At 39.9% G+C, this 15,860-nt stretch overlaps 1 protein-coding gene across 12 annotated transcripts in view; it reads left to right on the top strand.

Moving 5' to 3' along the window:
- The window catches only part of ANO4 (anoctamin 4), a 329,614-nt gene that overhangs the window by 199,011 nt on the left and 114,743 nt on the right, over positions 1-15,860 (top strand). For 8 of the 12 annotated variants that reach the window (XR_005656166.1, XM_039877984.1, XM_039877979.1 and 5 more), the window contains 2 exons: positions 7,150-7,250; positions 10,643-10,687. Coding sequence is in view for 11 of the 12 variants with exons in the window: in XM_039877984.1 (XP_039733918.1) it covers positions 7,150-7,250; positions 10,643-10,687 (146 nt within the window). In the remaining variant the exon portion in view is untranslated. Of the gene's footprint in view, positions 1-7,149; positions 7,251-7,514; positions 7,566-10,580; positions 10,688-15,860 lie in introns of those variants that run through there. The other 4 variants (XM_039877985.1, XM_039877981.1, XM_039877989.1 and 1 more) reach the window with 3 other exon arrangements.

The raw sequence follows: 15,860 nt of genomic DNA, 5'->3' as shown, positions 1-15,860 counted from the left end.
TGAGACCTGATGGAGCAGAATGTTCCAGGCAGAGAAAACAGTATATGAGAAAATCCTGAGATTCTCAGGATTTGTCAGCTTGGAAAAAAGAAAGAAGCCCCTTGTGACTGAAACCCAGTGGTACAAGGTAAGAGAGTGGCCAGATCGTGCGTTGGCCACTTGAGTGATTTTCAAGAGAGCCGTGAAAAACCATAGATCACATGCATTTTTAAAGATGTCTCTAATGTCAGAATACACAAGGCAAGAATGGAATTGGAGGGAGCGCAGCTACAGGGCTGTTGCAGTCTTCAAGGAGATACAGGATAGTGGCTTAAAGGAGGGTGGATGGCAGTGCGGATGGAGAGAAGTGGGTGGTTTTGAGAGTGATATAAGAGGTAGAATTAATAAAGCGTGGTAATTAACTGGATGTGGAGTAAGGAAAAAAGGAGAAGTCAGAGGCAACTCTCGAGTGAGTGGGGGGATGGCTCTGCCATTTCCTGAATCTGGGGCCACTGAGGAAGAGTTTTGTCAGAGAAGCAGATGATTTTAGACATGTCAGGTCTGATATGCTGATGAGACACTGAAGGTGGATATCATGTTGGCCATTGGTTATGCCATTGGCTATGCCGATCTAGAACTTGAAAGAAAGATCTGGGCCAAAGTTATGCATTTGGGAGACATCAGATGATAGGTGACATCTGAAGCCATTGAGATGAGATCACCGAGGAAGAACAGGTAGCTGAGACTAGGGGAACTGAGTCTTAGGGGAACCTTATTTAAAGATCTGCTAAGCGTTAGTGAGTGGCCATTTCACACACTGACTTCCTGTTGCTGATGCTAATGTCATCTTTAGGGAATGAGCTCTGTGACCATTGAAGAACCTAGAACACCTCCTAGGCTTCTCTCCACCCGAGGTATAGTCAGTGTATGTGAGTGAGTGTGAGTGTGAGTGTGTGTGTGTGTATGTGTGTGTGTGTGTGTTTGTGTGTATGAGTTGTGGAGAGATAATCGCATCAAAATCTGCTGAAATGAAATACATTCACAAATTCTGATGCATCCCTAAGGAAATGAAAAATTAAAAAATACAAAAGTCTTTTTAGGGACACGTGCCCTCATTTTTTAAGCAAACCGAAGCTCAGAAAAGTACAAGTCATTTACCTACTGACACACAGCTGATTAGGTGGCAGCCCCTCTGAGAGAAGTTGAAATTGCTTAACAATTACTTCAAGCCCTGTTGTCCTCCAGAAATGTACACTTCTCCATCCGTTTCTGAGACTAGATTCCAGATCCACCAAGAAATTCCGGCATCAGCTATGGGTTGGTGGAATGTCCATTTGAGCATTCAGTAACAGGGAGATAGAAATTATTTTTCTTATTGAACCACCTACTGTGTCAGCTTCAGAACAGCATTGAAAGATGGGTATTGTTATCTCCATTTTACAGATGAGAAAACCGAGTCTCCTGAACTAAGTAACATATCCAGAAACACAGGTTGTGAGCGGCAGAACTAGACTTCAAGGTTGTCTTTACCTCTGGCTTTGCATTCATTTTAGAACATAGTGAGAACTATATGCACTGTACCCTGGGTTCTAATAGCTAGCTAAGCATTTTTCCAAAAACCAAAATGGCCATGGAATGGAATCCATGAGAAAATGCATTCACGTTAGCCCCAACTTTCCTCCTGTTGAGCAGCAGTTCTGAAGCCCTACTGTCTCTGGTTACAGTCTGGGTTCCCTTCTTACTCACTGTGTGATCTTAGCCAATCTCTGTGCTTTCGTTCCTTGTCTGCAGAAAGTCAAAGTAATGATACCTGCTTCACAGGGCTGGTGTGATGTTCAGATTATTTAATGTGTGTAAAAGCCCTAAAACACTACCTAGCATGTAGTGCTCCCACCTCTACCACTATTATTTTTCCTCCAAGAGGCTTATTTGACTTCCCAATTGGAAATCGATATCTCCTTTTTACCCCAGCATTTCAGGGCTTTGCTTTGTTTTACTAACAGCATAGTTATGAATATGAGATATCCAGGTAGTTGCCTAAATGGATACAGAACAGATGCATGTGACTACCCTGATTTGACCCTTCATGCTCTATAAGTGGAAATGTCAAGTATATTTATTGCCCCAGGCCCTTTGCCTTTGACTCTTCTCACTGCCTGGAATGGTGTCTCCCTGGATACTGAAACCTTTCTCTGCACTCCAGATTTCTGCTCAAGTGTCACCTTAGCTAAACGCTAGTCCACACTACTCTATCTAAAACAGCATTTCCTTTTTACCACCACTTTTTATTTCCTTACCCTTCTTTTTTCTAAACATACCATCAGAAAGATGTGTTGATTGAGGGTCTGTGTCCCCAATAAAACTTAAACTCCGTGAGGGTCGGAATTTGGTCTACTGAATGTCGATGAGTAAATGAATGTCCCTAGAGGAACATTCAGCAGGTGCTGGGGACTGTGGAGGGACAGGAGACAGGATATGGGTTTCTCAGGGTTTCTTCTAGTTTAGCCTTCTAGTCAAAGACTAGAAAATCCTTGCTAGATATTGGTTCTTTGTTTGTCTCCTTCTCAGGTTATAACTTGGGTGAGGGCTGTGTTCTTATCACCACCACCAATATGGTGTGGCCCTTCTTGAAAATAATGATTACTAACATGTTTTTAAATGAACTGTGAGACTCTTAACCCGTATCATGTCATTTAATACAATTCAGAAGATACTGTTATCATTTCCCATTTTACGGTTGAACTGACTGAGGCGTAGAGAGGTCCGAGAGCTTGATCACGGAGCTGTTAAGAGGATGACATGTGAATGTGTGCAGTCCAACCTTCAGAGTCTGAATTTCTAACTAACCGCTGTGGTTCAACTCCCAATGTTGTTCTGGACCTATGCTCTCTCCCAGGGTGACCTCATTCAGTCCCGCGGATTTTAATATTGTCTATATCCCAGCCACACTTACTTTGTATCTCTGACCCAGACTGCTCCCCTGAGCACCAGATTCATTTATCTAACTACTCACAAGACATCTTTTTATGGGTATCTTGAACTTAACACTTCCAAAACTGAATTTATGATCTGTCTCCATGCCCCCACAGCTGAACCTGTTTGCCCCTTAGTGTCCCCGTCTCAGCAGTGGGTCAGGGGTCATGAGATATAGAGATGGGTACATCTGTATACATGTCTTTGAGAGATGGATTGCTTAGATTAGATAATAGCCTGCTATGTCTTATTTTCCTAACTGTTGCCTTATTTAACTTTCCCTTACTAAATCGTGACATACCAAGGCAAGGACCATGATTTATATATCTTCGCATTCCTAGCACCTGTTACATCAAAGGTGTTCAATACGTTCTTGTTGAATGAAGGAAAGAAAAGGAACGTTTTCTGTGAATCATATCTATTTCTACTCCAGGTAGTTTCCACACTGCTATTTAATTTCTCCCATTTTTCTTCTAAGGATATTTCCCAGATTCCTGTAAACGGTCATTTTTCTTCTCCCTACGTTCTAACCTAAGGGATCTTTATTGCAGTATATTAACAAAACAACTCTAGGTTTCAAAAAAGCCACTTTAATTTTTCTTCACTTTGGCACTTGTACACTTGTTTATGTGGAAAGAAATACTTGATAATGAGGAAAAACCTATTTAGACACAGTAGCATAATCATTCATCCATAGAGAAAAGAGTGATATATAAGCCATACAAAGCAATCATCTATTTCACATTTATTTTTCTGGGCTGAAGTTCAGTGTGTCCTTGAAAGACTGAGTAAAATAATTAGCCCCTCCACACACACACACACACACACACACAGCCACACACACACACACACACACACGCATACACACGCATGCACGCTTGGGCACATGTGTATGCATACACACAGGATCTAAGAATAGATATTTATTATCATACAAGGGAATTCAGGTAACATTTTTCTCAAGTTTATCAAAATACCTTTTAGTAGTTTCACATAAATTCTCAGTTCATTAGTAGCTTAATTTTGCTCTTTGTTTTTCTTGTTTTGTTTTCTAAAATAGGAAATTATTTTCAGATTAGTTTGTATAAACTGATAAACAATTTGGAGATTGTGCATCTTTAATACATGTACAAAGCCATGAATTTACTTAAGCCACAGAGTTTATTAGGTAAAATTGACAAGGGAGCCAAGGGATGCGGGTAAGGACTCAGCTCTGTCTGGAATAAACATTCTGTTTGGCTGTGAGCAAGTGCCTTCCCATAGTCTCTCCCTCCTCCTTTAAGAAGTTGAAGGAAAGCCTCTCTCCAAGGTTTATGTGGGAATAAAATAAGGTAATGTGTAAAAGTACGTCCAAAATTTAGTGCTTCCAAAACACTAAAAAATAATAATAATAAGTCGAGTCTTATTATAATTGAAATAATAAGAAAAAGTCATTTTTATCATGCTGAATGAATCAAAACAGCTGTGCTTTTATGCAGAAAATGGTTGAGCGGAGAATTTTAGTTGACTCAGTGTGTGTTCCGATAATGAACTTGGCTTTTCCATGACATGTGGCATTTAAAAGTGCAATATACTAATGTATTCTTAATGTTTTTATACATTTATGGGGATATATGATGCTTATTTGTCCACTAGATGGTTTATTTTCTGTAAAACTAGCAATCAAAGTAATTCCATGAAGAAAGTATATTCTAAGATTATATTCTGCTCTAAATCAAAGTATGATTGATTCTGTGAATCGTATCAAGAGTTAGTTATTCCCATATTGTCTTCCGTGTTGGACACTTTTATTGTTTCTCTCCTAGATGAGAGAGAAACCACAGTGAATCTTGGAGGAAAGCTAGGTGAATCCGACGAATTCCTTTCTCACAATTAAAATTTCCAAATGAGGAAGCCATAAAACCATCCCAGACTCTGAAGTGTACCTTTAATATAATCAAAAAGACCCATTTTTAGGAAATACATTATTTTTTTCCACTTTGTAACTTAAAGAGCTGTACTGTCTCTGAAAAACAAATGCCACTCTTTTCCAAGAAATGCTCAGCTGATAAGCTGTGAGAGCATCTCGGATCAGTGCATCTGCAGACATGAATGGGACAGGATGGAGAGGATTTTTGTGTGCGCCATGTTTCCGTATGTTCTGGACAGACATTGCCACCTATGAGGTCATTCCTCCTGGCTACTTAGCAATAAGCCCCTGTGCTGGGAAGACTGAATGTAATAAGCTACTGCACAGACAAGCGGTTTGTGCAGACACAGCACTGGTCATCACATCTTCAGGGGTTCCTGACTTGTCCGTTTGTTCCCTCGGTGTTTGCTTCAGCAACTCGGGATGTTGGCACCAAGAGTTATTTCATCGACAATCACTTCACAGGACCCACAGCTCTCACATGCGCCGGGACTAACTATTCACATGTCACTAACTATAGTCATGAAGTACACAAATACTGGTTGTGTGCTCCCTCTGAACCAGGCGCTGTGCTACGCCTGGAGGAATCAGCCATGAATAATGGGAACATCCCTTTTCCTCAGGGCATTTAGGTAGAAATCTGCTTGTCCTAAGCCTAAAGAGAAAAAACTTATTTCAGGCTGAACTACCAGAAAGTTTGAATTTTTCAGAGCAATGTGAGAGAGTGCCCCCACCCCTCCAGCATTGTGGATTTGGGCCTTGGCCTTCCTCCCCATGGGAAGTTCAGCATCACCAGCGACTCTGAGTACATTGTAGCTGAGACCAGTTTGATTTTTTATAATATCTTGAGGATATTCATTCCTATGAATTAAGTACAGTATTTATAAGCCTTGCAAAAAAAAACCCTAAATGAAAACATGAGAAATGATTACAATTGTACATCATCTACAACTGGAAAACAATTCCCTGTAGCACAAATTGACCCCAGTTAGAGCCCAAAGTTGAGCTGCTATTTTTGCCAGCTGCGAAAAAATACTAGATTGTTTCTAAATACTATTATAAGGAGAATCGAGCCACAAAGGCCTAGCATATGTCAACATTCTTAAACTATAAAACTTTAAATGACATGCAGTCCAGAACGACCCTGTGTGAAGAAGAGATGGACAAATCGTTGGCCACGTTGCTTATTTAAACTGGTTTGGCTCACTGTTTTCTCATCTTCTGCCTTCGTCCACAACCCAGCCCTCGCCCTGGGAAATGACTTCCAAAGGAAATCTCATCATTGGAGATGTCTCTTTGGCCAGAGACATAGGCTAAAACCTGTTAGATGTTTATCAAGGTGCGAAGTCCTAGTTTTACTTCCCTAAGTTCTGTGTTGACAAAACAAACAAACAAACAAAAACCCACAGAAGGCAAAGATTTTGGGCCAGAGAACGTACTCCTTTGAGAAAGCATGGCCTGATACTGACCCAGCTTTAAGTCTCATCTCTTAGGCGCCTCTATCTCTCCACCAGCAACAACTTTCTTCGGTCTGGACGATCAGAGCATCTCTCCCTCTCTCTGCCTCCACTGCAGCTCTCCCTTGTAATTGATTCTCCACACAGCAGCCAGAGTGATCTTTGGAAACCTAAATCCAAACAGCTTGTCAGTGTCCCTAGAATAAATTCCAGCCGTCTGGTCGTGGCCGGTGAAGCCCTGCACGCTGTTGCCCCTGCTCACTCTCTTAGCCTCCTCTTGTGCCAGTCTGATTCCTACACTCAGTCTCTCTGCTCTCTTTTTTGTCCCTCAAACATAAGACATACCGAACGATTTCCGAACTTAGAACCTTTGCGCCTGGAACACTGATCCCATGGTCTTTACCCAGTTGGCTCCTTCTTTACATCTCAGCTCACGTGTCCTCTCCTCAAAGAGGGCCTAAACCTTGACTTCTTCTCCAAAATAGTATGTGACCCCATCCCGTAATTCTGTTTCCCATTACTTTTTTACCTTCAGAACACTCATCACTATCTGAAATTATCCTCCTCTTTTTAACTTTTTGCCATCTTTTTAAATATATTTTTGCAGAATGTCAATGCCATTCATATCTCTTTTCTCACAGCTGGTTCTCCAGGGCCTGACACCCAGTGGTATATTTGTTGAATGAATAGACGCGCATTTAACAGCCCAGTTTACTGTTGAAGAATGCCACAAACTCGAACTCCATACAAGTTCTTGCATTCTAAGTTCCAACTTAAACTGTAGGAGACTTGGATATACTTTTCAATTTAGTTTCTTTTTTTCTGTTTCAGTCCTCTGTAATAAATAGTGACATTATCTTTGTGAAGTTGCATGCCCCATGGGAAGTGCTTGGAAGATACGCAGAACAAATGAATGTAAGAATGCCTTTCAGGTAGGTGTAAATATATTTCCCCCGACTCTGCCGCTTCGGTGTAAATGTAATGTGCTCTTCTTTCTCTCAGAATGAGTAAAACTGAAACGCAGTGCTATTACAGAAGAAAATTCTTCAGATATTTAGGAAGTGCAATATGTCTTCATGGCCAATAATGATTTCATGACTTTTTGTGAAATTTCCTGGCTGATTCATTCCTTAGCAGGTAGCTATTACTAGTGCCTGTGAAAAAGAATTTTCTAAGTAGCGTTTTCATTTCCACAGCGCCATTTTTGGAAGCCTCGTGTACTGCTGCATTGAAGGGCCAGACTCCAGGTATCAGCAGTGCTAGGCTGTATTCATGGTCATTACCGACAGGTCCCTTCCAGGAAAACATTAAAATCTGCTCCTATGGAAACACATCCAAGAAATTTCATGAAAATGTGCTCTATTGTTAAAAACAACCTATTTTTAAAATTTAAAGTGCCACTTTATAAATACTGTGCAAAGATAAGCGTTGATATTTATTCCAAGAAGAATAGAAACTACTTTGTGTGGATTGCTTAGTTGTTTACGAGGAATAATTTACCTTCATCTTAAAGTGAACATTCTTATTTTCCCTGTAGATTAAGGAAAAGTGATCTTCATTTGCTGGATGGAAATAAAATCATGTATTAAACCTGACGTTATAATTGCCAAGATGTGTGGGAAGTCCATAATGGAACTGGGCGAGGGATTTAGAAACAAGGACAGTTCCAAAGGGAATAAAGAATTACATACTTTGGGTTTGCAATTTGCCAATAAGATCAAGTCAGACAATAGGAAAGTGGCAAACTAGTGCCAATTCTAAAATCTGCCTCTTAATGAACTGTAGAAAGTAATAGAGACAAAGAATCAGCTGCATTCATAGAAACAGAGGAGCTAGGAGCACATTTCGAGAAGGGCTATTTGCATTCATAGGCCTGTAATATATCTCCCTGGTGGGTATTATTTTCTTTGTTTGTTGGCCTTTATGTTCTAGTATTAAGTCAAAATAGAGGCTGGGATTTCTAGCATCTATTTCCCTCCTGGCAGATTCTCAAAGAAATTGAGATAAATATAGTTCTCATCTTTGAATTTAAAATGTTATGAAGAAAATCTAAGAACCCAAAGATTTAAAATATGAATGTTTATCACTGAGAGAGAGCAGGAATAGCAATTTAGTTTCCATTGAAAATCATTACACTACAATTATAATTAATTAAAGCCAGTTATCAATGCTATAACTATCTAATATGGATTAATAATATATTGCACATAAGGACCACTACAAAATATGCCTGGATGGAGTCAAATATCAGACCAGCATCTTGTAGCCAACAAAGCCAAAAGTCTATCTTCTGATTAAAGTAAGGTAGTGAAACTTAGTGAAATTGATACCCCCTCCTCAGTAGAAATCTCACAAAATCTTCTGCCAGAACACACATCTGGAGCCAAGAACCCAAGCAGATGGTGGAAACCTGAGCAGTGTTAATGCACAGCATGTTCCCTTTGTACCTAGAAGGATTTCCTGTGTGAAGGGCTTGGCAGGCTCATTACCTAGAGGAAAAGTGCCATCTGCAAGATCACTAATACTTTTCTTATGCAGCATGAAGAGACTGATCCAAGCAATAAAATGAAAACCATATCTCTGAATACTAATCTTCTTCTTAAATGTAGAGATTCCTGCAGGACAACAATTTTAGGAGAAGATACTATTGATGTGTGAACACTAATAGGCCTCATTAATATTGATGTGATTTTATCTGAGCATAATTTCATTGATGCAACCTGATGCATTTAAAACTTATGTTATCATCTCATCCAGCGTTTCAAACAAATAACACTATTTAAGGACATATAAGAATTTCCAAAGGAGGAGCTGCCCTGCCATAGCATTTCAATAAAATATACAAACACCATTTTGCCTGAATGTAAATGCCCCTAGCAATCTCATCTGTATTTATTATTTTCTGCAGACTGTCCTTCTAAATTCCAGGGTTAGTCTCCTTGCATCGTTATTCTCACAGTGTTTAAAAGGAAGTTGAAGAATAGGTTTCTTGTGGGATATTGCCAGTGAGACTTTATTCTTAAATAGCTATGTGTCCATGAACATGGGGCTTTTCTTAAATTAATAGACTATTTTTAGAGCATTTTTAGGTTTACAGAAAATCAAGTAGATAGTACAGAGTATTCCCATATACCCTTTCTTACCTCACTCAGTCTTATTATTAATATCTTGCAACGGTGTGGTATATTTCTTATCATTCATGGACCAATATTAATACATTATTATTAACTAAAGTCCATAGTTTAGGGTTCACTCTGTGTGTCAGACAGATCTATGGGTTTTGACAAATGCATCGTGTCACGTATCTGCCTTTATGGTATCATATGGCATAGTTTCCCTGCCCTAAACACTTCCCTGCAATCCACCTATTCATCCCTCCCCCTTGGCCCCACCACAACCCACTGGCAACCGCTGATCTTTTTATCATCCCTATAGTTTTGCCTGTTAAAAACATGGTTGCATTTTAAGTTTTCACAGATAGGAAAAATAAGCTTTGGTATAGAAACTTTCCATTTTCCAAAAGCCAGATAGCTCAGTGACAGTTCAGAATACACATAAACTGCCTCAGTTTTATTACGGCAACATTGGTTGAGGCCCAGAATATGGAACGGGAGATTGCATTTTAATAAACCGTCTAACACATATTCTTTTTATTCAGACTGCCTAATGTTAAAAATTGCAGATGCATGGAAGTGTGACAGATCCTGCTTAAGTTCGATTTAAAAAATTCCAGGATTCTTTGGTTTACTCTTTAATTCACCTATAACCAGAGCCACCGATTAGGCAGTCTGCCCTAGTGTGGTTATTTACAACCGGGTGTTGGTACTGACTAGTTAGTGTTCTTCCCATACTGGTTTTAAAAAGCTATATTTTTATGTTACCCCGACTATATCAAATGTGAGAAGCGTTCTGTAAAGTGCTAGAGAAATTTAATAGTGTCCCGTTAAATTACGTACATTGTCAGCAGGCTGGCAGTGCATCTCTGCATCCCTGAAAAAAAGCTGATCTCAGCTGAATCCATACAAATACCAATTACTCCAAATCATCACCCTGTACACGTTTTGTAGGCAAGTGGCAACCATAAAAATTATGGTAATGAGGAGAGGAAGATGTATCAATGGGAAACGTTTCATAAGATTTCATGACTCAAAAAATGCATGCCCGACGTTCCCGCAACATTTCTCACTGTTAATCTCTTTTTAGTTTTTTCTTCTTCACCTCTTACAGGCTTCTATCTTCAATCTCCTTTCCTTCCTTGCTAGTTCAAACTGTAACTGACGATGGGTTTTCTTCTCGACTGGCTTCATTTTTGCTGTTCTTCCAGGAGAAAAATCTATTACCTGCCCCGCCGGTACAAGTTCATGAGCAGGTTAGTAGCATGCTCTGTCGTGATACTGTTTGTTTGACTGTTGCCTTGTGTGCTCCAGCAATGACAGTACATGCTGGGGAAGATGGGCCTTAGTCACCTGGGGAAACTGTGTACATTCCAAAAATGGCTCTTTCAGGTTAGCCGGGAGAAAAAGAAAAAGCAAAAATGAAAATATTCCTCTCAGAGTGTTTTCTGTGACTTCCTCACACTTGGGAAGACACAGTTCATCTGCAGGTGGTGTGTTGGGGCTGTTTTTGTTTGTTTAAGCCCATTCTCTTAGATAAATTACCAAACATCTCAGCTGCTTAGAGTATCTTTGGCCTGAATGTTACTTTTTTCCACACAATTTCCACCCTCCATTATACGTAACTTGAAATCTTGACGTGCAATCTCCTTTTCAAAAAGCTGACGATTGCTAAACGACCCCCCTTGTGGGCGGGGCTGTGTTAGTAATATTTTGTTAATAAAGTATGTAGATGTGCTACCTCATTCAGGAGCCCTTCCTACCCTCTTTTGTTTTTTTACCACACACCCAGCAAAAAATATCCTTACTGTACTATATCTTTCCCAAACTTTTTTCTCCTTGTTGTTTGTTGCGAAGTCAGGGAGAAAGAGGAAGCATCAGCTCTGTCCTTGACTTTGATTGTGTTGTGGTGATTGACAGTCTTATTTCTAATTGGTCTTATGTGACCGTTCACCCTGAGCTGAGATGATGATTAAACTTGAACACCACTGCCTTTCCCTGGAAATCACATACTTAGTTCAGTTCTGTGGGATTTAAGATTCAAGTTCACTCTATTTGTGCTATGTATAGTGATAAGTAAAAGAGTAATTGGTATTTCCTAGTGGCGTTACTCAGATGCTCATACACTGAACAAAGCATGGTGTGAGAACTGGCATCCAAAGAAACTAAGATGTTATGCTTTCCCAAGATTTCCCTGTGCAGTATCCTTAGCAGGGCATTCATTAGGCAGTAGCTGTGGCATTTGAATTCATCCCAGTTTAGATTAGTCCCTTGTCGCATACTATGTACATACTATAAAAGCCTTATGCAACTCTTTAGCCTGTGTCAATAGTTCTCAGTAGCTCTTAAACTTCAGCCGGCCTCAGAATCACTTGGAGGTTTTGTTAAAACACAGATCACTGGGCCCCGCAGGGGGTCTGTGGTGGTCCTGGGGAATTTTCATTTCTTGTAGGTTCCCAAAGTGAGACTAATGCTGCCAGTTTGGAACCATGCTTTGAAAACCACTGGTCTTTGTGATAGGTCCATCTCCACCTTCACAATAAATTAAGAATGTGCGTGATTATGGATGGAGCGAATTAAAACTTAAATCACATAAAATCTGAAAGAAACACAATAAGGTGAAGCGAAGATTCTCCCAACTTTCATGGCACAGTGGAAATATCCAGTCTGTCCATACTGTTTCAGTCTGTTCAATGCAGTACATTCCAAATGCCTAAAAGAATGAGAAGTGGGGCTTACTCTTGTTCAAATTTGCCAAACAGCCTTCATTAAATATTAAACATAAACCTTTAAATCATGATACTGGCTGACTTTGGGCAGATTTCCTCACATATTTTAGCCTAAGTTTTTTTGCATTTGTGAAATGAAGACACTAGTCATCATTCTCAAGGGTTCCTGTGAGGTTCAATACCTAATATGTAGATCTTCAATAAACGGTAGCAGTGATTATTAGATGTAACATTTATAATAATAACCTTGTATCTTTTCCCACCTCCTTTCTGCTTCTAAACTTGTCATCCGTCTCCTCTAGTCTCTCCTTTCTTCTGCCCTCAAGCGACGAGTCCATTAACTCTGTTCTGATTTCACTTGTCATTTTCTCCATTTATATTCCCTGTACAGGCCTTGTCCACTCTCGACACAGTCACTTAACTTAAAACCCAAGGGCCATTCTAGATGATTTGCTCCCTCGTGTAATCAGTCTTTCGAGTTCTACAGGTGCTGCCCCAGGAATACCTGTAGAATCCAAACACTACTCACCATTTCTACCCCCACTGCCTTAGCTGAGCTCTCATCACCTCTCGCCTATTTTATATCAATTTATCTCCCTCCTCTGTTCTGACCCTCTTCCAAACTCTCTTCTAGTCATCTCCATAAGTAGCAAATATGATCATGTCACTTGTTGGCTTCCCTGTGATGGGAAGTTAAAGCCGTCCTCTTAAAATACAGCCCTTTGTAAGTTGTCTTCATACATCTCTCTCCTACCATCACTCTTTGCTTCATCCATATTGAACCACTCATGGCTTGCAAACACCATTATGCTTACTCAGACTTATGTACCTGTGTATAGTTTTCCTTCTGGAAGATTCTTTCCCTTCTTGTTCACCAAGGTAATGTCCATTCAGTCCTTAAAACTCAGTCTACATGGTTAGGCCTTTTGACCAGGTTAAATGATGCCTCTTCTCTATTCTCCCATTGACCCCTTATATCTATGACATAGATATCCAGAAGGCAAGAATAGCTCATCCAACTATTAGCAAATAGTAGGTGGAGTGAGTGAATGAAATAACCTCCATTCATGCGTGTGAGGATTGGAATGGGGGGAAAGATCACAGAGAAAAGAAGCATAGAAAAACCAGGTCTGCCTAAAGGATCAGACAGACTTGAGGCTGAAACATCTGCTCACACTGTGAAGGAGGCGTGGGCAACGCGGGCTTGAAAAAAAATGATAAAAGGAACTGTGCTATCTCAAGGCTGGCTAGGGTATCAAATGTCATCAAGTCTAACCACTGTCACATACTTGAACCTATGCTGTTTGGTCAGTTAGCCCATGTTTGAATATCTTGAGACAGAATTCCCAAACACGTCGGTGGGTACCTCTGACTGTTAGAAAGTTCTTCTGTAATCTCTCTCGCGCTTTCACTCTGAAGAACACTTAGATTATAGTTCTGCCTTCTAGATGGATGAAAAATAATCTACAGAGCACAGAGGCAAAGTACACGAGGAATGTTGCGAAATGATAGACAGAAAGACTTAGTACTTGGCAGGTATTTGGAATTGAGAGTCGAGAAGTGAAATAGATTCCCATAGCTAAGGGATTTGGAAAATGTGGTTGAAAGTAAAAAGAATGGACATCCAGAAGAGAGAGAGGAATGATGACAAAGGTGATCTTCATTTTAATAATTCTGTGTGATAGCTCACAGAAGGTCTTTGAGGCGTTAATGCCCCAAAGGCCGTTGGAGCTGATGGGAAAACAGTGGAAGCTAGAGATAAAGCTAAAGAATAAAATTTGGGAACCAAAGGCATAAATGTATGACTTTATCCAAGGGAGAAGATGGAATTTCCCAGTGCAGGGTGTAGCGACTGAAGAGCAGAGAGCCAGTAGCAACTCCTTGGAAAATCTGTATTAAGGAGACAGGAAGAAATGGGAAGAGGATGAAAAGGAGCAATTTAAGAAATAGGAGGAAAACTAAGGGAGAGCAGTGTCTAAGGCGCCAGGAATGAGTTCCCACATGAAGGGGTGTTCTTCAGCTACTGATGAAAGATGAGAGATGAGAATCGGGTTTTGATTACCATGGTAACCATCATGCTAGCAGTCTCCATGGAGTCGCGGTTCTCAAACTTTAGTACGCGTCACGATCATCAGCAGGGTTTCTAATACTCAGATTGCTGGGTCCATCCCTAGGGTTTCTGAGGTGAGGCTCAATAATTTGCTTCTCTATCAAGATCCCAAGTGATGCTGAGGTTGCTGGTCTGGGACTACATTTTTGGAAATGCCCACTGAGCAGAGGGTAATGGAAACCAGATTAAACCAGCTGGAGGAGAACAACGAGGTCCTGACGAATCCGAGGCAGTCAGGGTTCACTACTATGATAAATTTTGTGGTAGAAGAAAGGAGAAAGAGGGCATAGGATTTAGAAGAGGAGCCAAGAAGAAAGAAGCAGACGAGACTATGGAACGCATGACCAATCATGTATTCTCCATATGTATAGAGGGGGGATTTTGAGTGAATAAGAGCTTGAGAAATCCGTGTTTCTAGAACTTGAAGAACAACTTACCAAACACTAATTTCTGGCTTGAAAAAGTCGATGCTACTTCAGGTGCATAAATCAGGACCATAGAAGAATTTAGGCTTTAGGAGACACTGGAAGACTTGGAGGGTTGGGGGCAGGAGAAGTCTAACTATAGTAGTATGACGCCGATTCAGAATGACCTTGAGCTTCATTGCTTACCACATAGAGTTAAGTTTTGGATATCACTATGGTGGTAAAACTGTGTGAAGCTCAATATTTGGTATAAATTTTCAAGTGCAGTTTGTCAAAAAAATTGCATATCTAGTTTAACTCTTCCTTTCACCTCAGAACAGGCTGGTTTTGATGATGAGGAGTATCTGTTTCTTTGTAGCCAGGTCCGATGTTACAGACTGAAAGACACATCTACAACACGTCCTGGCTGTACACCAGTAATAAAACATTGACTTACGTTATTCTCAAATTCTCATATCATACTAAATATGCATATTTAATTTAGCTTTTAGTTTCATCCACATAAGCGATATTTCATTTTATTAATTCATGAAAGGATTTCTGAAACCAACATTTCTCCTTGAAGGATAAGAGATGTAAAGTTTCTGAGCAGGCGGAGAAAAATGATCTTTTCACAAATATCTTTTATTATAAAAAGTCACCTGACTCCCATAAAGTATACTCGTATATTAAAAAATATATATATTTTTGTAGTAAATGCTCTCTTCATTCATTTACTTGGTTTATTAAAGGTTCCTTTCACTTATCTTTGGGCAGACTTAATAGGCATTAGAAGTTATCTATCCAATTAAGAAAGGGAATTTATCTTCTGCCTTTTTTTTTTTTTTTGCTTTCACCAAATAGTACAGTAGTCTGTAGAAGATGTGGTTACAAAGCAACAAATCTGATTATTTGTGGGCGGCTTATAGCTGAAGTCTCATCACTACTCATTGCTTTTATCTCCACTCCCCCGTACACATCTGGTCTGAAGTTAGCCTTTGCAACGGATCCTACTGCATGGTACATGCAGTGCAGTTGTAATCTTATATGAGAATGCAGGCAAGATGACAAAATGGCTGGTATATTTCCATCCTCGTTTTAAAAAATTAATACATGTAAATGTTCCAAAGCCTTTGGACTCTTCTATAGGTATTTAGGCTGTGCCCCAGTTAGCCTTGTGACCTAA

This window comes from Pteropus medius, unplaced genomic scaffold, assembly GCF_902729225.1.
Source record: "Pteropus medius unplaced genomic scaffold, Ma_sr-lr_union100, whole genome shotgun sequence".
Taxonomy (NCBI): Eukaryota; Metazoa; Chordata; class Mammalia; order Chiroptera; family Pteropodidae; genus Pteropus; species Pteropus medius.
The sequence above is the reverse complement of the archived record's forward strand: the minus strand, read 5'-3'. Positions and strand labels throughout refer to the sequence as shown.